This window comes from Pristiophorus japonicus, chromosome 17 (assembly GCF_044704955.1).
Source record: "Pristiophorus japonicus isolate sPriJap1 chromosome 17, sPriJap1.hap1, whole genome shotgun sequence".
NCBI lineage: Eukaryota > Metazoa > Chordata > Chondrichthyes > Pristiophoridae > Pristiophorus > Pristiophorus japonicus.
In genome coordinates this window covers 68,416,702-68,440,062 of record NC_091993.1, presented here as the reverse complement: position 1 = coordinate 68,440,062, position 23,361 = coordinate 68,416,702, and the positions used below count along the sequence as shown (strand labels likewise).

General features: G+C 42.4%; 1 protein-coding gene and 1 non-coding gene across 6 annotated transcripts in view; both read right to left on the bottom strand.

Annotated features, from left to right (window-relative positions):
- Nucleotides 1-640: 640 nt before the first annotated feature.
- csde1 (cold shock domain containing E1, RNA-binding) overlaps nt 641-23,361 on the bottom strand; it is a 147,755-nt gene continuing 125,034 nt past the window's right edge. For all 5 annotated transcript variants that reach the window (XM_070858801.1, XM_070858805.1, XM_070858803.1 and 2 more), the window contains 5 exons: nt 22,564-22,683; nt 20,651-20,829; nt 9,688-9,851; nt 4,581-4,713; nt 641-1,645 (listed from right to left, as the gene is read on the bottom strand). In XM_070858801.1, coding sequence (XP_070714902.1) covers nt 1,598-1,645; nt 4,581-4,713; nt 9,688-9,851; nt 20,651-20,829; nt 22,564-22,683 — 644 coding nt within the window. In that variant the 3' untranslated portion in view covers nt 641-1,597. The remainder of the gene's footprint in view (nt 1,646-4,580; nt 4,714-9,687; nt 9,852-20,650; nt 20,830-22,563; nt 22,684-23,361) is intronic.
- On the bottom strand, nt 13,601-13,739 carry LOC139228416 (small nucleolar RNA SNORA14). Its single transcript, XR_011587564.1, has one exon. It is a non-coding gene; the product is annotated as a small nucleolar RNA SNORA14 (small nucleolar RNA).

Below are 23,361 nucleotides of genomic sequence, written 5' to 3'. Positions count from 1 at the left end.
CTTCCCCAACGGAATCCAGGGCACCTCCTAGACCAGGTAGATTCGTAAAAATTCTCCGGTCAGAGGCAATTGCCGGACGGAAGCCTCCAAACAGAATTTCCAGGCTATTGTCTTTGTTAGTCCCGCACCCCAAACTCCGTTTCCTAGCCACAGACTCCACTCCTCTCCATGGCAACTCTGAAGCTGAACCACAATTCGCAACCTTGGTGTCGCATTGAATTGTCCATTTCTGGGCTGTAAAAATTATATACTATGTAATGGAAATAAAATTAGTGAAAATGCCTGCTTTCTTCTCTCTTCACATATGCTCCCCCACCCCCCCAACCCCTCCCAAATGTAGATCCCCATGTCAGGAAGTGACAGGCTGCTAGTGTAGATGGTGACAAGGCAGCAGGCGTTTCCTTTCCAGGACTCCACTGACTACCCTCGTTGGGATGAAAGGCCACATTCTTGGCATAATTGATGCAGATTCTCTGCAATTTCAGCTGCAAAGTTCTTACCCATGCTTCATTTATTAGTGCACACTGTGCCCTCAAGTTACTAGTCAAGCATCCAAGTTCAGGCAGTGTCAACATTGAAAGAATTTCACAGAATGTCAATGTACTGTGATCTAGACAAAGTCCATTCGAGATTTCAAAAATTTATGGTAAAACTTTTTATTCTAGTTTCTTTTTCATGACCATTAACAGGGACACAGAAGAAAGCCAGGTGTTTTTTTTTTCCTTCTTGCAAGAACAAAGCAATCTCCCAGTTTAGACAAATCCCAAACTGTGAGCAGAGGCGAAACAGAAACAGGGTACTGCCTCTGTCCCACATCAACATCAATTAAATTCCTGATCTTATTTGGTATAGGAACACAGACCAGTTATTAGATTACTAACGCTTGATATCAACTAGTCTCCCTGTTTCTATGCAAAAGGCATATATACAGTACCAACGATTAACATTTCCACCTTGATGCATTAATATACTTTTAAAAAAAAAAATCAGCCGTTTTCTTTTTCATTCGGCATTACACAGGGTGCCCTTTGTGGGAAATAACAGTGATATTTGTTTTTAGGCACAAATCTGTTAGTTTCTGGAATAGGGAAAAATGTTCCAAGGCTGCAGTGCTCCACAGCATCAACAAACTTGTACTGAAGGGTTTAATGAAAGCCAGCACTCATGGCACTCAAGTGTTTCAGTTGTATAGCTTTTTTCACAGATTTTTTTTCTCATTACTAACATATAAAGGCAAATAAACTTACAAATTTCAAATTAGCATTGATGTACGATGCTGTTTGATTTTAAATCAAGCTCCTATAAGGTTGTGAAACTATAAGGCTTCCTGCTCATTCGCTGCCCCAAGCCTGTGCGTTACCTTTTTTTTTTGTATTTTTTTTTTGTTTTTGCTTCATTTTGTACTTTTTTTTTAAGCTTTTGATAAAAGCACAGACAAGTGGTAGAACTGAAGTTTTGCTTGAAAATAGATAAATTGTGTTCCATTTCCATTTTGGACTGGGAAACACAGAGGGTGGTGGAGGCAGACTAATCTTGCGTAAACCCTCCCCGAAGATACTGCATTGGGTAATGTGCTTGCTGGGGGAGAGAAAAGAAATCAATCGATGACTCCAGCTTGACGAATCTTTCTCTCTGCAGTAAATCCCTGCAAGAAAAACAAAAACAAATGGTTAATTTCCCAAAGGTTCCTCTCATCAAACCGGATACATCAGAACAAAGCTGACAAGTTTGGGCTTTAGAATTAAATTTCCATTGATTAGAAGACTGCAGAGTGGGCTCAGTTAGTAAATTAAAACTCAGGAGCCAAACTCGGCAGACTTCAGAGCTAGAGTCATGAATCTTGTGCTGATTTTGAATACCTTTCAGCCGTCACTTGCAAGTCAAATAAGCAGCAATATATGTGATTAACCACAGGAATTACCCAACTTTGCTAGGCAGATAGCAAATGCTCAACTTGAGCTGAATCACTGAAATGGCAGAGGCATGGTAGCCGGCCAACTTCCTGCTCTCCTGAAGGCAATGACATCTGTGGATCCACAGGTGGCAGCACACCAAATGACCAATACTTATGTCATTTCAGATGCTGAGTGTTGGCAGGCTGTTGACTGTGGGCGAGGCAATCCAGCCCAGCAGGACCCTCTGAAGTCAGGAACAGGAAGTACTCTTCAAAAAAAAACTTCCTCAGCCAAGGACATAAAACAGCCAATTGTGGTGCCCCCACTACAATCCCAGCTAGACTCAGCACCGAAGGTTCAAACCTACGATCAGTATGGTTCAGTACCTGCTCACATGCTATGGTTATCCAAGAAGCCGACAACTGAGCCATCTTTGTTTAATGAAATACCTTAGAATCATGAAAGCTATTCAATACAAAACAATAAACCTACGAGCAGATCTGTGCTGTGCACTAAATAAAATTCAAGGTTTCATTTCTCTTAGGAACAGCAATGTGCTAATCTGTTTTACAGGACTCCCAGCTGCTTGAGGGTTCCTGTTTGGATGAAAAGGAGCAGTTTTAAAATTTTTTAAAAAGTTTTTTTTTTGAAAGGACAAATGATTATAAATTGGCATTAAAACAAAGACAAAAGACCCATTCTTCTGCCAATTTCAACCGGCTACCCTCAAGAGTCCCACTCACGCCGATTCCCTTCCTCATACTTACAGCATTTACACACCAACTCATTAACTTTAATAGATTCTGGAGTAACGTGCTGTAAAGCTCCCTCATCAGGCCAGCAAACACAAGCACGCGTAGATCAGAAAGAAAATAGACAAGAGGATGCTCAGAAGAGAGGTGGTGAATGGGCCGATCAAAAATAACTACTTCATGGAGGGTGGTGAATTTTTGAAATGAACTTCCCTCAATAAACTCGGAGAAAACAACAGCTGTCTAGCTCTAAACCAGAGAGACAAGAAAGACCCAGCTCCGATTTCCAGTCTGTGCTGCAATTGAATCAGCACCCCTGGGCTTATGAGGATAAAGAGAGATTGAGTTTAGAAGAATGAGGGGTGATCTGATTGAAACATACAAAATTCTTACTGGGCTCGACAGGGTAGATGCAGGGAGGCAGTTTCCCCTGGCTGGGGAGTAGAGAACCAGGGATCACAAGTCTCAGAATAAGGGGATGGCCATTTAGACTGAGATGAGGAGAAATTTCTTCACTCAGAGGGTGGTGAATCTGAGTATAGTCAAGACAAAAAAAAACGATGGATTTTTAGATATTAAGGGAAATTGGAATAGCACAGGAAAGTGTTGATGTAGGTGATCTGCCATAATCTTATTGAATGTTGGAGCAGGCTCGAATAGCATACTCCTGCTCCTATTTCTTATGGGCTTGGTGGAGAAAGAAAACAGGAACAACTTCCCTGTTCCTCATCCAGTGACCCTGATGGAAAATGCAGTTGTGAGCATTAGGCAAGGTCAGAATCACACTCAACTGAAATGTCCTCTGCAGTCAAACAGTTTGGACTCATCCCCCAAGGTCCACAGACCAGGAACTGATCCCGAAACCTACTGTCTGTATGCTTCTGTACATCTCGCAGCAAATTCATTCATTCATTGGGATAAAATGGTGTAGCCAAGTGTTTGCATTGACATAAGAAAGAGTTACTAGTACCCAGTTAATAAGACATTTCATTCAGGTAAATTCCAGCTGTTGGTTCTTCAGCAACTCCATTTACAATTGTTGGTTCATTCACAAAACAGATAATCCTGTACAAAGGAGCACTTCAGTGGTTAGAGATGACTCAAATTTATTTTGAATCCCTAATGACTCAGTGGTGTGAAAATGAGCTAGACAGCAAGACCAAAGTGCAATCTTGTTCTGTGTTGAGTTAATCAATTTCAGCTGGGATGACTAGTGCTACAAACCTCAAGTTTGTATGGTTTTGCTTCCAATTTGATTTTGCTGTCAAAATGCAAGTCAGCATTAAGGACCAAACCCAGATTGATACTGCTGTTTCACCAACTCCTCATCTCAGTTTTAAATGGGCGGCCCCATATTCTAAGATTTTGTCCCCTAGTTTTAGTTTCCCCTATGAGTGGAAATATCCTCTCTGCATCCTTGTTGAGCCCCCTCATTATCTTACAAGTTTCAGTAAGATCACCTCTCATTATTTTAAACTCCAATGAGTAGAGGCCCAACCTAACCAAGTCAACCCCTCCTCTCCGGAATCAACGCAGTGAACCTTCTCTGAACAGCCTCGAAAGCAAGTATATCCTTCCTTAAATATGGAGACCAAAACTATACGCAGTACTCCAGATGTGGTCTCACCAATACCGTGTACAGTTGTAGTAGGACTTCTCTGCTTTTATATTCTATCCCCCTTGCAATTTTTCAGCAGGATTTAAAAAAAAGTGACAAATCTCAACATACAGGTAACTGCAGAGCAATGCCAAAGACACATGGAAGAGTCAGATTGGAAGCTTCATTCCAAAATTGTGATCCAAATCAATGTTAGGGAGAGAGATCAGACCCAAGTTAATTATTGTAATGTAGGGCTCCAACATATAATCACTAGTGTGCAATAGAATACCACAGCTTTAAAACAATCTCTCACCATCAGGTGATAGCATTTACCTTTGTGTTATCAGGTCCCTTTGGCTGGCGAAGCACAACCAGTTTTGGAGCGCTTGCGTCATCCAAGGTGATGCTCTTCAGACGATGTACTAAACGGTCAGGACGTGGAGCTGCCACAGGCTTGACACCTTCACTGCAAGGAGAAATATACACATTAAATATAGTGAAACTTACCATGCATTATGACGATAAAGATTCATAACAAAAATTAAGACTGTGCACAGTCTAAAGGTACATTTTGGCAGAAAAGCATTTATGGAGGGGTAGAGCAAATCAGGGGTTGGAATTCTTTTCTCGGCTTCAAATAACTTTGCAAACCAGTGCCTCAATGGGTAGGGTGGTCCTTGCTGGATAAGCAAGCAGCTGGCTACTGCTCCTCAAATGGGCTCTTTTATGTCCACTTAATGACAGACGGGGCTTCAGTTTAATGTCTCATCTGAAAGATGGCACTTCAGACAATACAGCACTCCCTCAATACTGCGCTGGAGTGTCAGCTGGATAGTGTGCTCGAGTATCTGGAGTGGGGTTTGAACCCACCACATTCTGCAGCATTCTCACCTCTGGTTCTGCAAGTTTCAGATGTTTAAATATCTGGTCCTAAACATGATAAAAAATGATCTGGGTATGTTCAATAGTATTCCACCGCACAAATATTTGCTAAGTGTTGGATGTCCACTGTGTTAGGAAGATTGAAAAAAAGAACAAATTTCTTGATTTAAAAAAATGCCCTTACAAATCAAGGAAGGCACTTTCAAGTGTTTGTTTCAGAATATCACTAACCAAAATTGTAACAGAAAAATTACACTGTGCATCTGAAATTGGTTTAGGCAACATGTTCTGTACCAAGTGACCTTGACAGCCAATGAATGCGGTGAGGAAAGTGTGCATTGATCTCCACACACTGGAAGATTCATGGCACCTTGCAATGGTATATGCAGAAAATATTCAGTGCTATGATAGGAACATACAACAATCTTGGGAACACCAAATGCAGTGGCAGTATCTTAGAAATCTATTTCTGAATTTGACCAGAAGTCAAACATTAATGAAGTCGACAACTTAGAGATCAGTTAGTAAATATTTTGCTTTTCTTTCTATATGCCATAGATAAAGACATTACAGGGTTTTAGAACCAAATTTCAAGCAGCAGGAAACGCATTTAAATAGAATAACTACATTTGGCACCGTGAGCTATCTATACAGATATTGATCTCAGATTATACAGCTCTATTATTCAGTTGCCACTGAAATTATAAACCAAAGCCAAAACATGTTGAAGGCAAGAAAACCAGAGGGCCCTATTGATGAAGCATAACTGAAGAAGTGAACGTTCCTGCTTCTGTAATGTTGTAATCGCTACAGACAGGTTTTTAAATGGTCTCCAACTTTGGATAATTTGTCAGTATTCCATTTAGATGCTTAAAGTATTTTTTCGTCTTCCCTGTGTAGCACCTCATTTTAAAAAAGACCACACAAAAGTGGTCATTCACATTCCCAAAGATGTCCAGGGGAAAGAAGGCTAGTTTATTTTCAACAAAAAAAGTTTGATCAGGTGACTCAGGCACATTTTAAAATCAATGAGACCTGGGTTCTATCCATTCCATTGATCTGTGGTTGCTGCAAGGATCTTAGGTGAAACGAATGAGACAATCTCAACCCAATTACCTCAGAACAAAACGACCCAGAGAAAACTGGCGTGGAAAATTGGTGGGGAGGAAGAGGAACAGCACAGTAATAGACTGTGGACAGAGTCTCAAAAACATGCTTTTCTGTAGTCCCCTCTGTGGAAGTACATCATATTCACACCAATTAGTTTCAGGACCACTTAGCAGAAAAAAAATCAATGCTCCCATCAAAAGTGAATATTTGCAGAAATATTCATTAAAAAAGGCAGAAATCTAATCAAAACCCAGAGTGATGACATAATTGCGAGTTACTTAAAATGACCAATCACAACTGCTGTATTGGTCAGTACCACGAAATCAGCCAATCACAATCTCTGTACTGGATCGATTAGTCAGTGACTGCATGCACTGAAACAATGGCGTGCTGCATGCACGTAGTTGTGGAAGCCAAAGGCAACATCATTTATTTTTCAGACTCTAGCTGGATAACCTTTTTCACGAGTGTTCATCAGTGGAAATGTACTGGAACTAGAGAAACTAAAATTGCAGAGAATGCAATCGAAAGTTTAGATCTGGAGCTGGATATTGCACCAGAAACACTTGCAACAATCCCACATTCGATTGGATATCATCGACAGGGCTACATACGTTTGTTTCACTGATAAATCCAAGATCGACAGAGCCAAGAAAAAGAAAGGGAAAATCATATGAACGTGAGTACATGTGATTTTACAGTATTTCCTATGAAACGGTGACAGCCTACAAATGTTTATATCCAACTTTCGTTCCTTAGTTCAATGATTATGCCGCTTGACACGTTCCATTTCGTGGGCCAGCTTCTGCCCCATTTACTTATTTCTGTGTACATTGACAGACTCTAAACTTCTCACTTTGGCCATAACACACACAAACACAATAACAGGTTTTTTGACCAAGGGTTATTGTCATTCCTTCGCAGAACCAGGACAGAAAGAGGAGAGGAGTGAAGCCGCTACCAAAGTTCGACTGCTTCACTCAAAGACAATAGACCCCAAGGTTATACCTGCGAGGGCTTCCCATCTTCTTACAGCACAGTGCCTTCTCTGCAAGAAGGACAAGAACATTGGAGACACAGCAGAAAGAGACGGAGAGGGGCGCTGGTACAATGAGACACTAAAACTGCAGCTAAGCTGCTCCTTGCAGAAGAAACCCACAAACCTGTTGCATATCAATGGACAAGATCTTATTGCGCTTGAAGCAAGGTATCATCTTAACTGCTACCAAAGCTACACCAGATTTGACAGGAAAGGAGCAGGAAGACCTCCAGAAGGCAACCTCTACCAGACAGGATATAGGCATTTCTGAGAGTGTGAGAGGGGGCAGGATTGTAAAGAATCGTAAAGTTCTTAGAATGACAAAGCTGAACAGATTGCTTTAAGAAATGCATTTTTGAGAAAGAGGGTATTGATGCAGCTCATCAAATGTATAATCTTAAACGTAGAATGTAAAAATCTTATCCTTTCCTGAAATTTGTCCGATCACACAGTAATGAGAGTGATCTTGTTTTTGTAGAAGACCTTGCAACAGAAGAAGTTGTTAAGGAGACAGTCAGAGATTTGCTTTCAGAAACAAGCACATACACAGCGTGCCAATTACCAGTCTGCAATTCACAAACGACGTCTTGAGAACATGCCGGAAATCCCATCTCCAAAAAGGACCATGGGTGGAAGCTTGAAGATGTACTTGTCACAGTCTGGATGACACTTACTCCAGCACCACCAAGTGTAATGGAGCTTGCACATTGTTCATGCAAAAAGACCCAGTGTGTATGGAATAAATGGTTACTTGTCTTCTCAACAAGCTACCTTGCACGGACATCGGCTCATGTGTAGGTTGTGAGAATGTTGCATCTTTGCCCAAGACTTCTCAGGCTGGGGAAACAGATACCCATGATTCATAATGTATTCCTTTTCAGCCTCCAATGTTTTTTCAAATCTATTTTGTTTTTTCAGTACTTCTAACTTAAAAAAAAAATCAATACTATTACTTTTTTTTATTATGTGGTTGACAAATGAGTACAGGTGTCTGTCTGAAATGTCAATATGGAATAAATGGTTGCTATGGTAATTTCTTTCATAGCAACAGATGAAAACAAAAGATTTATTTGTAACTGCACCATATGATGCGTTCAGACCTCAGATGTCCTCAGTGATGCTTCTTTTTACCAATTCTTATACTATCCATGCTTAAAATTTAGCAGTAGCACTGATATGTCACTGTTGTCAGGGAAAAGAGTCTATAAGCAACCATTTTGATGTTTTTCTTTGTTTCTGGCCATTTCTCTAACACTCAATTTTCAGACTTGGGAACATTTGGTTTTTGCTTCATATTTGCAACATATTTAGCATGGTTCTAGGTACTTCCCACATGGAGATTATGGGCCCAAATTTGCCCAGGAGTTGCTCCGTTTTTATTTGGAGCAGCGTGATTTTTCTAGAGTATCTTAAAAATCCCTATTCTGCACACTTAATTTGCGCCAGTGTAAGTGAGTTAGGATTTTTAAAAAAGATTCGTTTCTCCTCCCCCCCACCCCTCCCCCAAAAAGGTGGCGTTACCAACCACCTACGCCCGTTTTAGCCATTTAAGCCACTGCACAGCTAATAGTTGCGCCAAGCTAACTTAGGCCAGTGTATGTGGCCACACCCTTGGAGAGTTAAGTAATCAGTGCCGGTAGGTACTTAATGACTTGACTAAAGAATGTGAATAGGATCAAACAGCTATACAGGACATATGACAAACTTCGCAAAGTTAATTTACTATACAACAGAAGCATTCATGGAAGCTTAAACTACAAAAATAGTAAAGAGACAAAACATAATTACATAATGTTTTGAAAATATCCAAATAAAAAGTTACCACCACCCTGATCAAAACACTCTTTCCCTCCTCCCCACTCCCCCGATCAAAACCTCCAGTGCGCATGCGTTGAGCTGTCGGCACTCAAGCGCAGGGCTCTAGCTCCGCCCCACTAAGTGAATTGCCACGCCAAGCCATAGGAGAGGTCACAGAGCAGCCAGAATGCAGGGACAACTTTTTGCCACCGTTTTTATCCTAGGAAGTCGGCGCATCTGACATGAGCGCACCGAAAAAAAAATGGGTGGGCCAAATTTGGGTCCATTGGAACTAAAAATCAAGGCAAGAAAACAGGCTTTGGACCACAGTCTAAGGTGTTCTTATGAAGTTGAATTTACTATGGACCTGGTTTGTCTTTAACAGTGGCAGTCAAAAATGGATTTGGCCTATTTCCCACTGATTAATACAAAAAAAAAATGAAAAATGGGAGAGATGTAAACGTAATCAAGTATGTCTTGTGCCACACTGCTCCTTTAAAAGCCTCTAATTTTAGTTCAATATCCAACAGTAAAATCTCTCACTCCCACCTGCAAAGAACATTTAGTAACATTTTGTTACGAGGATTTATAAACAGTGCAGCAGAACCTTACCTGACACGGAATACATTGCAGGCACTACACTTTCCTGTACGTTGGTTTAAGATGACAGAGAACTCCACCTCATCTCCAGGCTGCAACTCCACACCATCCAATACCTCATTCACACGGAAGAACAGCTTTTTACCATCGCCAACTTCATAGTTAATGAAGCCAAACTAGGAAAACAGAGAAACAAGTCACCGTCATGAGAATTATACGTAAATATTCAGTGGAATAACCAAATTAGGCAGTGCGCAGAAATCCAGTTGCGATTACAATGCTCTTCAGCAACCTTTTCTGCAGAGCAGCTTTCAGTGATATTATAAAACTATATGTGAAAGCCAAAATAGTGAAATGAGAAACTGAAGGGCCCCACTGATAGCTGAAGCGGCAAAATTGGCTGTTACCCCAATTCTGAAATCTCTCCATAGCTCAAGTTTTATTGGTCTCAAACTCCAACCATGTGGAGAGAGAGGAGGGGATGAAAAGGCCGATACCCTAGCAGGTGCTGCATCAGATTGCCAGACAGAGAAACCAGAGTACATAAGAGTAAGAGTAAGAGACCAGGCAAAGAACTTTTCATTTTGAAAGGGTGGGGGGGGGGGGGGTGATGCAGTTGGATTGCATAACATTTGAAATGTTTAAACATAGAAAATAGGTGCAGGAGTAGGCCATTCGGCCCTTCGAGCCTCCACCACCATTCAATAAGATCATGGCTGATCATTCCCTCAGTACCCCTTTCCTGATTTCTCTCCATACTCCTTGATCCCTTTAGCCGTAAGGGCCATATCTAACTCCCTCTTGAATATATCCAATGAACTGGCATCAACAACTCTCTGCGGTAGGGAATTCCACAGGTTAACAACTCAGCATAAAACTCAAAGCATAAATAAGCCAATTTTTGAAGTTAACATTAGTGAAGTAAAGTCGCTATTTTTGCTGCTATATTTTCTACTTCAAGTGCAGCAATCGGGCCAATTCCTTCTATCTAGTCACAGGATTAAAATAATGCTCCAAAACTATCCTAAATTTTGGTTTGCATATTTTCTTTTGTAGGGCATTGTTAGAATTAATGTATGAAAAACTCAAATTTAAAAAAAAAAATGTAAAATGGCGAAAAAACACTTCAGTGAACAGAACGTGGGATGGTATGTGCTGGTTGGTGAAGGAGTCAAATTAACACTACACAGATGTGTAATCAGAGTGAAACTTATACTCCCCGATACACCCTTTTCAAAAATGCAGTACAAATGGTGTATTGCCATGGAAACTACTGCTGCAGTCCTAGTAACTATGGGATACTCTGCACTGGGAAAAAGCTTCATTTCAATTTTACAAAAATCATAAAACAGTTTCATGACCTATGAAACAATCATTCTGATAAGTGTTCTCATTAGTGTATCTACATTCTGGTTCCAGAGCACCCATGATTTAAAAAAAAAAAACACACCTGTACACAAAATCTCTTATTTGGAATGCAGTGCGTAGACAAGTTTTCTGCCAGTCTACAGTAGGTCCTACACAAATTACAATCTCACCAGTCAAATGCATTAAAAATGTTTTAAATAAAAAAATTACAGAATTGTTTACTAATCTCCAATACTATATACGCTATGAGGTCCCTTACTACACTGAACAGAAACTCAAAATAACAGGTAGCACCATCTATACTTTAATCAAATCTTACTACATTAAGTAAACTGTAGTGTACACCTGAAAATTAAAATATTTCAATAATTCTGATTGAACAGCATTCTGATTGAAAGACAGCCAACATGCTTCCAAGAATTTTGCCACTAACTGGGGCACAGGTACTTACCTCCTGATTTTCCAGATGGAAGCATCATATTTTAGCTTCCCTCCCAAGATCAGGAACTCGGATATGGAACTGCCTGGATGTATTATACCAAGGCATAAACCTTTGGTATATGTATTTCAATTCTTTGACATTATATTTAATTACCCAGCTCAAATCAGCATTAACGATACTCAATGACCAATACGCACTTGTGTAGGTGGGACAGGCACAGCCAAAGGAAAAAGTCTGCCTTTCCTTCCATTTTGAAGGTTTTATAATAGGCATACACAGATCCATGGCTGTTACTAAATTGGAGTAGAAATCAGGGTAAAGAGCAAAGGTTGTCAAGAATACTCTGAGCATGGTACTAATCACTATTTTCCTGCAAGAGATGAAAAATACTGCAACACTGATTTGGAAGGGGAAAAAAATATATATATTTTTAAGTCAGGGCCACGGAGACAGCAAAGTGGGTAATAAATAGCCACGCAACAGCTGTGGACACTAATACTATAAACCTGCAGTTAGTAATTGGTGAAGTGGGAGTTAGTATCGGCTGTCACGAAGGAAAAGGAGGTGGATTTTGTCAAGGTGACTCAGAGGAGCTCCAGTTTTGAATTAAAACCAAAAATGCATGTCAAAATTTACCATTACAGCAAGCTGGATAGATTGATGTTAGCACAGCCTTCAGGCTAATGGATGCCACCAATTTGCTGTGTACATCTTTTACTATATTTTGCAAGATAATGCACAAATAGGTCATCTATTTATGGACTAGAATCTAAAACATTGTTTTACTTCTGTTGTATACAGCACCCCTCTTGAAAGGAGGTGGGATCCAAGGGTACTTTCCTTTTATACCATACGAACATAATAGGAGGCGGCGGCCATTCTGCCCCTCAAGCCTGCTCCACCATTCAACATCATGGCTGAACTTCTACATTAACTCCACTTTCCCACCCCATCCCCACATCCCTCGATTCCCTTAGTACCCAAAAATCTATGGAACTCAGTCTTGAATATACTCAACGATTGCAATTCTCTACCCCAGAGGGCTGTGGATGCTCAAAGATTCACAACCCTCTGAAGAAATTTCTCCCTCATTTCAGTGCTAAATAGCCAACCCCTTATTCCGAGACTATGATGCTTAGTTCTAGATTCCCTAGCTAGGGGAACAGTCTTTCAAGCCCTCTACGAATTTTATACATTTCAATGAGATCACCTCATTCTAAACTCGAGAATATAGGCCCATTCTACTTAATCATAGGAGAGCCCTCGCATCCCAGGAATCAATCTAGAGAAGCTTTGTTGCACCACTTCCAAAGCAAGTATATCCTTCTTTGCGTTGACTCGCACTGCTCTATATCTACTAGCACAGTAGCAAGACCCAAGAGTACAACAGTGAACCTCCTCAAGCGTTCTAGATTGGACCCCCATGTTTTACACATGTAGTCCTTCAAGCCCTCTAAAGTCAGACCAAGTTAACACTGGATGAGGCAGGGTTAGGTTTGAATTGTAAAATGTTTTGACAGTAGGTAAAACACAGATCAATGAAGGGAGTTGCTCGATACAAACGGTTCAGTATCCGTTGATGTACTGGTACAAAAATAAACATGCAAGCATTCGCTCACTTTGGTGGTTTGTCTTATTCAACTTGAAAGAATACCCTGTCCTGGAGCCAAGAGCAGAGATATAGCCTACCTTTGCAGCCTTTCTGGTGTCTGTGCCTGGATTTGGTTAAAAGCCTTTCTTCAAAGACTAGTAGATTAGAGATCAAGAATCTGCCAACACCAAGGTGCTGCAGGTCTTCCTGAATGGCCAAACTTTACTAATGAAATGGCCATTGTTTGGGATCTATGCAAAACAATAGATTTTGCATTTTAAATACACAAGCCAGGAGAGCTTACATCAGCATTTGATGTGGTCACTGAAACAGTAACACTGTGCCACATAATGGCTGTAAAATATCTTGTGAACCTTGTACACTGCCCGCCAAAAATAACACCCATTTCCTTTCTTGCAGTTCCCAATGCGTCGCTAATATGTGCGCTGAAAAGGTGCAACAATCTCCTGCCACCCTCAAAATCGATGAAAAAGCACATCTACAGCTCAGTTGCTCCTTTATACAATTGTCAGAGATGTGAAATAGTGAAAAGCACAAGTGAAGCTCTGCACTTTGGAATTCTCTGGAGCTTTCATTTAGCATTCCTTCTTGTCCTGGACGGCAAGATAAAAAGGCACCACCAGGGGGTTAAAAAGAATGCAGCTTGGCAATCGTAGCCTGCACATTCCTGCCCACAGCTACTCCACTCAACACCCAGGCCTCCAGCGTCAGGTTAATGGATCGACAAGCAATCTTCAACCAGCCAAGAAAATAACAGTGCAACGTTTATATCCCCCCCACCAGTGACTGCTGTTCAAGAGCAGCTTCGCATACCTTCACTCGATTCACCCCCTAATGTATGAGCAATCTCCCCTCCCCCACACTGAAGTGCTCCTCAGTCTCCTATCTGTTCACCACTTCCAACAATAGATAGAGTGCAACCAGGAGGCAATCATCTCCCAGAAGCCTTCCTCAAATTGTGCACGGGACACTCTACTCATACAACGCATGTTGATATCACCTCTTCATACAAACACAAATTGTAGTTGTTGCTGTTCAATCAGATGGTGAGGAGCACTGCACTAATTCTCAATCACACTTGTGCACCACTTCACAAAATAAGGCAGCAGACCCCATCTCTGATGCCAAGGCTCAAAAACCGACCTGTGTGTAAATGTCACACAAGGAACGGTCAAATGGCTTGTAAAAACTGACAACCGTTCATGAAGCTGAACACATTCACTCCACTAGTTATTGCCTATATGTCCAACACTCAGCAAGGGGCTGTGCTGAAAGGATACCTTTTTGCCAACTTTTGCTCAGAATACACATCAAAAACTGCTCAAGAGTCCTGAATCATGACTCTGAAATCATTTGAATCAGCAATCGACATCTATTCAATACCATCTCAGCCAGAACCATGTGAACATGGTAAAATCAACACTAGTTTGCAAATTAAAGCATAAGGCCTGATTATAAAAAGCTTAAGTGGGCTCAAACTCCAGTCCTAGTGGCGACAGACAAAGCTAACCAACCACCCAGTTGCCTGCTTTCCTCTAAGATTCCTGCCCCCATGGTTACTGGTGCTCCCTTTAGCTTCAGCAACAGCTTGTGACATGAAATAGCAAGCCTGTGAAATTTGGATATCCACGTTTTATCACTGTCTTAGTTACTCAAACTTATTCTCCCTCACATGAATATTCCTAGCTGTGGACCTGAACTGATTTTTCTTCAGTTACCTCTCCTGAAAACAGTTGTGTACATTTTCACTAGTGCCAATGAGTTATTTACAGTGCGCTGTCACACTGGAGCCTAATCGTATTCTCACCTGATACTAACACATGCACTTTCAGCAAACTGGACAGTTCTTGGCTTCAAATATCTTGGCTGATTTTCCCCTCACTCATTGCAACAGTGTTTCCCAACATTACTGCCCTAGCTCAGTCTGGGTAACAGACAATGAGTCATCACTGGGAACTTACTGGTTACCATATCACGTAGTACATTTACCCCATCCCGAGCCATGACACGCATACAAGTTAAAAGGAAAGCCATCTGTAAGCAATGCCTGCGATGGAAGTAAATATTGCAGCATACTCATTCCCAAAGCTCATCGGTTCCTCTTTTAGTAAAATGGACGCGCTTATAAGCTACTGTGGGTGTTTTGCGCTTCCTCCAATTATTTACTGTTTCAGTAAAGCAACAGTAAAACACCTAACCACATTATCAGTTATCAAGCTGAAGTTCGGGAGCGGGAGGGCCATTCGACCAGAGATTGCAGTGGTCCAGCTGATGGGAAGCAGTCCTTTTAGCCAGGGATTACAGCGGGTCCTCCGAGGCCGCCGACCTCCCGACACCACAGGAAACTACATGCAGCTACTTTCGCCTCCACAGATTGGGCCGCCGGGACTCCAGGGTCGCTACCGAGGCCAGCTCCGAGTTGGCTGAAGGGACTCCGTGGCCGGCGTTTAACCGGCCGAAGGGAGTCCGGAGCCATGTTTAACTGGCCGAAGGGAGTCCGGGGCTGGCGTTTAACCACCTGAAGGGACTCCGGGGCCGGCCCAGGACAACAGAGGGCTGGCAGCGCCCATGGAGCAGTGCCAGGGGAGTCGTCATAGGCGATCCCTCGAATGAGGATGACTTGCTTCCATGAGAGTTCACAGATGCTTCAATGAAGGACACGATGTTGCAGTCCTGAACTCCAATTGAGGGGTGGAAGATGCCGGTGCGTGGATTTAAAAAAAAATGTGGTGACCATTGCGCATCAGCCACCACACGGGCTCGACAGAACTAGGCCTTTATCCAGTGGCAAGGGTTAACCAGGACGACTGGAGACCTGCTCTGCTGCACGGACCAAGTGCGCACACATATCGCAGTGTGGGCAGGTCCGTACTGCCCGAGCCCGCGGCTCTTCTGGGCCCTCTACCCTCATTTGCCGCACCTCCGCTACGATGTTCCAGGGCCCGGCGCTCCAGCTCCATTTATAGCCCCGACCTGCGGTGGTGTTTTCACAGGTCGGGGCAGCCCACGATGTTCCAGGGCCTGGTGCTCCAGCTCTATTTATAGCACCGACCTGCGATGGTCTTCAGAAGTCAGGGCAGCCCACGATTTAAGCAAGGGGAGTAACCTACTCCTGACTTATATTTTAGACTTTTAATCAACTTAAGAAACTTTTTAAACAATTTGGAGAATTTTTCCTTTGAAACCTCTGGAGAAACTTTAAATAACTTTGGAAAACTTTGGAAGAAACTTTTAAAACATCCCTCAGAACTCCAGCGGATAGCTGACCTTCCTAATGCCTGCCTCCAACCAAACCTCGGGCCACCTACCATCAAGGGCGTTACTCGGCGCTGAGCTCGTGGCCAACATCTCGCCGTAGGCAATTAGGCTCAAAGCAGTGCCTGGTCTTCAGTCGTCTTGGACCCCCTTGACACTGGACCAAGACCTTGCTCAGCTAAGCCCGTGTGGTTGCCGGTGTGCAGAGGCCACCTCACGTTGAGAACTCACGCACAGGCATCTTCCATTCTGTTAACATGAAGTTCGGGCCCTGGAATGCCAGGACCCTCATGGACAACTCCAACAACGACAGGCCGGAACGCCTGGGAACTTAAGACGCTTTAGCATAGACATCACTGCCCTAAGCAAGACCCGGCGGGCAGGGGAAGGCCAGCTCAATGAACAAGGTGGAGGTTACACCTTTTTCTGGAAAGGAAAACCAGAGGAAGAACGCCGTCTTCACAGAGTCGGCTTTGCCATCAAAAACGAGCTGGTCAAAGACTTCCGCTGCGGGGTTCACGAACGCTTCATGACTCTTCGACTCACCCTGTCCCAGAACCAATGCGCCACAGTCATCAGTGCATACGCCCCAACACTCGATGCAACGGATGAGACGACAAGAGCGTTTTTATTCCTACCTCAAAACATCCCTGACCTGCGTCCCCACGGGCGACAAATTGATCCTCCTAGGTGACTTCAACGCCAGTGTCAGCAAAGACACAGCCCTCTGGGGAGGCGTGATTGACAGAGCGGGGGTAGGGAAAGACAACTCCAGTGATACCCTACTCCTGACAAAATGTCTAGATCACGAACTCATCACCAACACCCTGTTCCTCCAAAGGGACAATTACAAGGCATCGTGGCAACACCCTCACTCCAAACATTGGCAAGGTCCCATACAGGAGATTAGTGTGCAAAATTAAAAGGCACATTGTATTGGGGGTAATGTATTGACGTGGATAGAGAACTGGTTGGCAGACAGGAAGCAAAGAGTGGGAATAAACGTGTCCTTTTCAGAATGGCAGGCAGTGACTAGTGGAGTATCGCAAGGTTCAGTGCTGGGACTCCAGCTATTTACAATATGTATATACATTTAGACGAAGGAATTGAATGTAGTATCTCCAAGTTTGCATACGACACTAAGCTGGGTGGCAGTGTGAGTTGTGAGGAGGGTGTCAAGAGGCTGCAGGGTGACTTGGACAGGTTAGGTGGGTGGGTGGGTAAATGCATGGCAGATGCAGTATAGTGTAGATAAGTGGCAAAAACAGGAAGGCAGATTATCTGAATGGTGACAGTTTAGTAAAAGGAGAGGTGCAATGAGACCTGGGTGTCATGGTACATCAGTCATTGAAAGTAGGCATGCAAGTACAGCAGGCAATAAAGAAAGCAAGTAGCATGTTGGCCTTCATAGCAAGAGGATTTGAGTAAAGGAGCAGGGAGGTCTTGCTGCAGTTGTACTGGGCCTTGGTGAGGCCTCACCTGGAATATTGTGTGCAGTTTTGGTCTCCTAATCTGAGAAAGGACATTCTTGCTGTTGGAGTGCAGCGAAGGTACACCAGACTGATTCCCAGGATGGCAGGACTGACATATGAAGAAAGACTGGATCGACTAGGCTTATATTAATTGGAATTTAGATGAATGAGAAGGGATCTCATAGAAGCATATAAGATTGACAGGATTGGACAGGTTAGATGCAGGAAGAATGTTCCTGATGTTGGGGAAGTCCAGAACCAGGGGTCACAGTCTAAGGATAAAGGGTAAGCCACATAGGACTGAGATGAGGCAAAACTTTTTCACTCAGAATTGCAAACCTGTGGAATTCTCTACCACAGAAAGTTGTTGAGTCCAGTTTGCTGGATATATTCAAAAGGGAGTTAGATGTGGCCCTTACGGCTAAAGGATCAGGGGGTATGGAGAGAAGGCAGGAGTGGAGTACTGAAGTTGCATAATCAGCCACGACTATATTGAATGGTGGTGCAGGCTCGAATGGCCGCACGGCCTGCTCCTGCACCCATTTATGTTTCTATATCCTTTTTATAATATGGCGACCAGAACTGTACGCAGTACTCCCAGTGTGATCTAACCCAGGTTAGATACAGGTTTAGCATAACTTTCCCTACTTTTCAATTCTATCCCTCTGGAAATAAACCCTAATGCTTGGTTTGCTTTTTTATTGCCTTGCTAACACCTGTGTCGCAACTTTGTCTCATTTGTGCATCTGTATTCCGAGATTCCTTTGTTCTTCTACCCCACCTAGACTCGCACCCGTCAAGTAATCAGTGACCTCCCTTATCTTCCTACCAAAATGTAATACCTCATTTATCTGTGTTGAACTTCATTTCATTGTGGACCACCACTACCCACCTTCTGCAACTGTGAATAGCTACCTTTTATCCCCTACTCTCCGCTTTCTGTCTTGAAGCCAGCTAGCTATCTATTCTGCTACTTGTCCCTACTCCACATTCTCTGACCTTGTTCATCAGTCTATTAAGGGGTACCTTATTGAAGGCATTTGCGGAAGAGTTCCACGTTTCTACTACCCTGTGTGCGTGTGTGTAGAAGTGTTTCCTAATTTCACTCCTGTAAAATCTGGCTGTAATGTTTAAATTATGTCCTAGTCCTAGACTGCCTAACCAGCAGAAATAATTTCTCTCTATCTACCCTATTTATTCCCCTTAATATCTTGATCAAATCACTCCTTAACCTGTCAAATTCTAGCGAATACAACCCTAATTTGTTTAATCTCTCCTTGTAGTTCAGATATCATTCCGGTAAATCCACACTGCACTCTCTCCAAGGCCAATACAGGTTGGACCTCCCTTGTCCGGCATGATTCTGGTGGCCGGGGGTGCAAGCGCAGAAAGCGGCCGACCTCCAACCAGACTTTGGGTCCCGCCAACACTCTGGGTCCGCCCGGGGCACTGTTTCCCGCACCCACCCTCCGCGGGTTGACTTCCCTTTATCTGGCACAGGCCAGGTGCCGGATAAGGGATGCTCAACCAGTATATTCTTTCTAAGGTGCGATGCCCAGAATTGCTCACGGTACTCAAGGTATGGTCAAACCAGGGCTTTGTATAGCTGTAACATAACTTCTGTCCCCTGTATTCTAGTCCTCTAGATATAAAGGCTAGTATTCCATTAGCCTTTAAAAAGAATATTCTCTGTACCTGTTCATGACATTTTAATGATCTATGTACCTGGACTCCCAAGTCTCTTTGGACCTCTACTGTTTCGAGCTTTTCACCATTTGGAAAGTATTCTTGCATCCTTTTTAGGTCCAAAGTGGATGACTTCACATTTGCCTACATTGAAATTCATTTGTCATATTTCTGTCCATTCACCTAATCTAATATCTCTTTTTAATGTTATGCTTTCTACACTGCTGACAATGCCACCTAACTTTGTCTCATCAGCAAACTTGGATATGTGGCTTTCTATCCCATCTTCCAAGTCGTTAATAAATATGATGAATAGTTGAGGCCCCAATACACCACTAGTCACATCCAGCCAATTAGAGTACCTGCCCATTATCCCTACTCTGTCTCCTGCCACTCAGACAATTTCCTAACGAGGTCAATAGTTTGCCTTCAATTCCATGAGCTTCAACTTTAGCTAACAGTCTCTTATGGGGGACTTTATCAAATGCCTTCTGCAAGTCCATATAAATAACATCCATAGACATTGCCTTACCCACTACTTTACTCATTTCAAAAAAATTCAATCAGGTTCGTCAGGCGTGACCTACCCTTTGCAAATCCATACCAACTCTGATCAGCTGAAAATTTTTTACGGTGTTCAGTCACTCGATCCTTAATTATAGACTCTAGTAATTTCTAATATATAAAAACGAGATTGTGGTTATTCAACACTAAAAATGAAGATGTAGTTTACCTCATGTGTTTCATTTAAAAAAAGTGAACCTGTCAATTTCTAACTATCGAATTGCTTTGAGGGAGCAGGTGTATTTTCACGTTGCTCATCACGCAGATTCCTCCAACCGTGGCCTTGTCCACAATAACGATCGGGTCACAGGTCAAGTGATGCAGGATAGAAAGTGCCAGTCTCTCCTCACATACAATTTTCCTGTACCTGTACACCTGCCCAAGTTGTGCAAGAAAGTCCAAGTGGTCTGATGTTATTGTGGACAGTATCTCACTCCAGGAGGACATATACAAAAACCTAGCGCAATTAGGAAAGTGAAATGTCTGAAATTCTACTACACCAAGAGGAGAAATACTGGAAAGTGAAATGAAATAAGCCACGCACAATCTAGAACAGTCACTGGTTTTAGCTCATACCTGGTCCTTCACACAGTCCACAGTGCCTTTTCGTAAAGGTGTGGCATCATAGGCTAATTTCTGTCCTGTCTGGGCCACAGTGCATAGCTGGAACTTGATAGTCTCTCCCTTCTGAAGGCAATCGGTTTTATTTGCCAGACTGACGATGCCAAAAGGATACACTTCTCCTTTCATAGAGCCTGCAAGGACATACCAACTCCTGAGTACTCAACGGCATAATTTATTTTCAGTACGTTATCTGCAAAAGCACAAGTACACAATGGCTTGACTTTTATGAAGCATGAAATTTAACCTACTTTCAGATCCATTTCTGAGCTCCCCAAATGCCTTGGTAGGCAAATGCACTCTAATGCATGTATGCTAAGCCATGTAGACCAGAAAATGCCAGCTCAATTCTCAGGACAGCAGTTTTAGAGCTACAATGGCATTCTGCATTCTGGTCTAAGGAGTGAAAAAAGTGTCCGTGCATTCGCTTTTCTTGAGTGAAGCCCAACTGGAAAGTGCAGGCATTGGACAAGGACAGATCAGGGTTGACGTCCACAGTGGAATACCTCATTGAATATTCAGTGTCTAGGCTCACACTGGATCAATGAGCTTCATGAATGATGCAAAAGGCAAGTTTCCCTGTGAGGTAGCAACTTCAAAGCTCAACTGACTCAAGGATCCTCAGGACACCCGAGCTCAACACAGGATGGCAAAATCCTTGCAGAGGATCATTGTCCTGTGTCAGTAAATCATGTACGGGATTAGACTAGAAAAAAACTGCACAACTACAGGAGAGTGGACAGCCCGATTAAATAAAATGCTATTGATTTTTGATTCGTGAGTTGAGTGGCCAGGTTTATCCCAAAGCCAAGAAAGACTAATTTTAGGATAAAGGATTGGACTGAGAAGTGCTTAAGCACTGAAGGATGCAATTCTACTTTGGGCATTTAACCTCATTTCTTTACTATTAGAACTTTTAGTACTCCAACACAAATATATTCAAAAATAATGTTCATTGTTTCTGTTAGCAACTTTAATGAAGAAAAATGTCACAAGTTGCTTCAAAGAAGTGTAATGAGAAATGAATGTATTTGAGGGCAACAGTGATGTTAGAGGAGGGGTGACTAAGCATTTGGTCAGAGATGGATTTTATGGAAAATCCTAAAGGAGGGAAGGGAGATGGAGAGGTTGAAGCAAAGCCTTCATCCTAGGTGACTGAAGGTGACATTGTTGGAGGAAGCACAAAAGGTCAGAGTCAGAGGAACAGATAGAGCTTGGTGGGGAGGTGGGTTTGGAGGGCTGCAGGAGGTCAGAGATGGGAAGGGGCAAGTCCATGAAAGGATTTATACACAAGGATGAGAATTATAAATGAGGTGTTGGGGGACTGAAAGCCAATGTAGGTCAGTAAGGACAGGATCAATAGCAAGCTAAAGATTGCACAGGGTGAAGGTTGGGAGGGGAAAATGACAAAAGAGTTGAGTCTGGAGTTGACACAGGCTTGGTTGAAAGTTAACAGCAGGAACAGACCAGAGACGATTTTTTTATATTGAAAAAAGCTTTGTTTTTACAATGTTGTGTCAAATATTTGAATTGTTATTTTAAGGGAATTTGGAGGGGTAAAGAGACCACATTTAATGAGCTAAGGAATGATCTGTTTTTGATTCGAAAACAGAGAACATAGTACAACAAAAATGATTGTTCATTAACTAGCAACCAGGGGGTGAGTTACAGTTTGTATTAGTAGAATACAGATTGATAGTGGTCACCTTAGCAATTTTGCTTTCCTGGACCAAATAGCTCATCATTGGCTCGGGATTTCCCCCCCGATTTACCACCACACACAAAATCCTCTATTTTGCAGGTGCGATTCATGCACCAGTGCAGATATTTGAAAAGAAAGCATAGTTGCAGTGGTAAGAGAAACTCACCCTCCTCTGTAACCTCAATAAGTCCCTGATACTCTGCCTGCTGTGGATCCACACTGCGTAATGGCCTCATCACTTTACCAGTATAGACAGTTGGATACACTTCATCACTGGGACCATTCACTGCAAAAAGATAAAACATTTCAAGCTGTGAGGAATAACCTATTGCCACAACAGTCATTTTGATTATAGACAGCCGACAGCCATAGAAGCGGGATATCTGAAATGGGGAAGAACTACATGCAGCAGTATGAATTTCCCAGGATACCTCTAACTAGTTTTGAAACAAAGGGCAAATGACAGATACAAGGGTTCTGCAATCTTCCTGCTTTATACTTTGAAGCGAGATGAATCAAAGAGACTCCATTTGTACTTGTATCCTGTTCTTTCTGGAATTAACCCTGGTCCATGTTGAAATGTCTGCCATCCTAAATGATCTTGAGGCCATGTCATCTTATCTAAATATCTTATTACTGTAACAAACAATTCAGATAAAACCTCAATACAACTTTCAAGTTAAATGGGAATCCAACATAGTGTTTGATCCTATTGGTTTTAGAGCACTAAATAAATCTCCAATCTTTCCTACTGTTACAAGGCCAGCAAATCACCAGAGTAGATGCTGAAGATAAAAGGGTGATTTTCCATTTTGGCACTCATACCCACGTTGGAAATATGCATCACGAAACTGCATCTCAACTTGTCAACTACTTTTAATAAATTAAAAATCAGGGTGGGTGTTTACAATTCCGCAATATGGGTTTGTGAATAGCAGATAATGTCCCCTATAGATTGAAGATG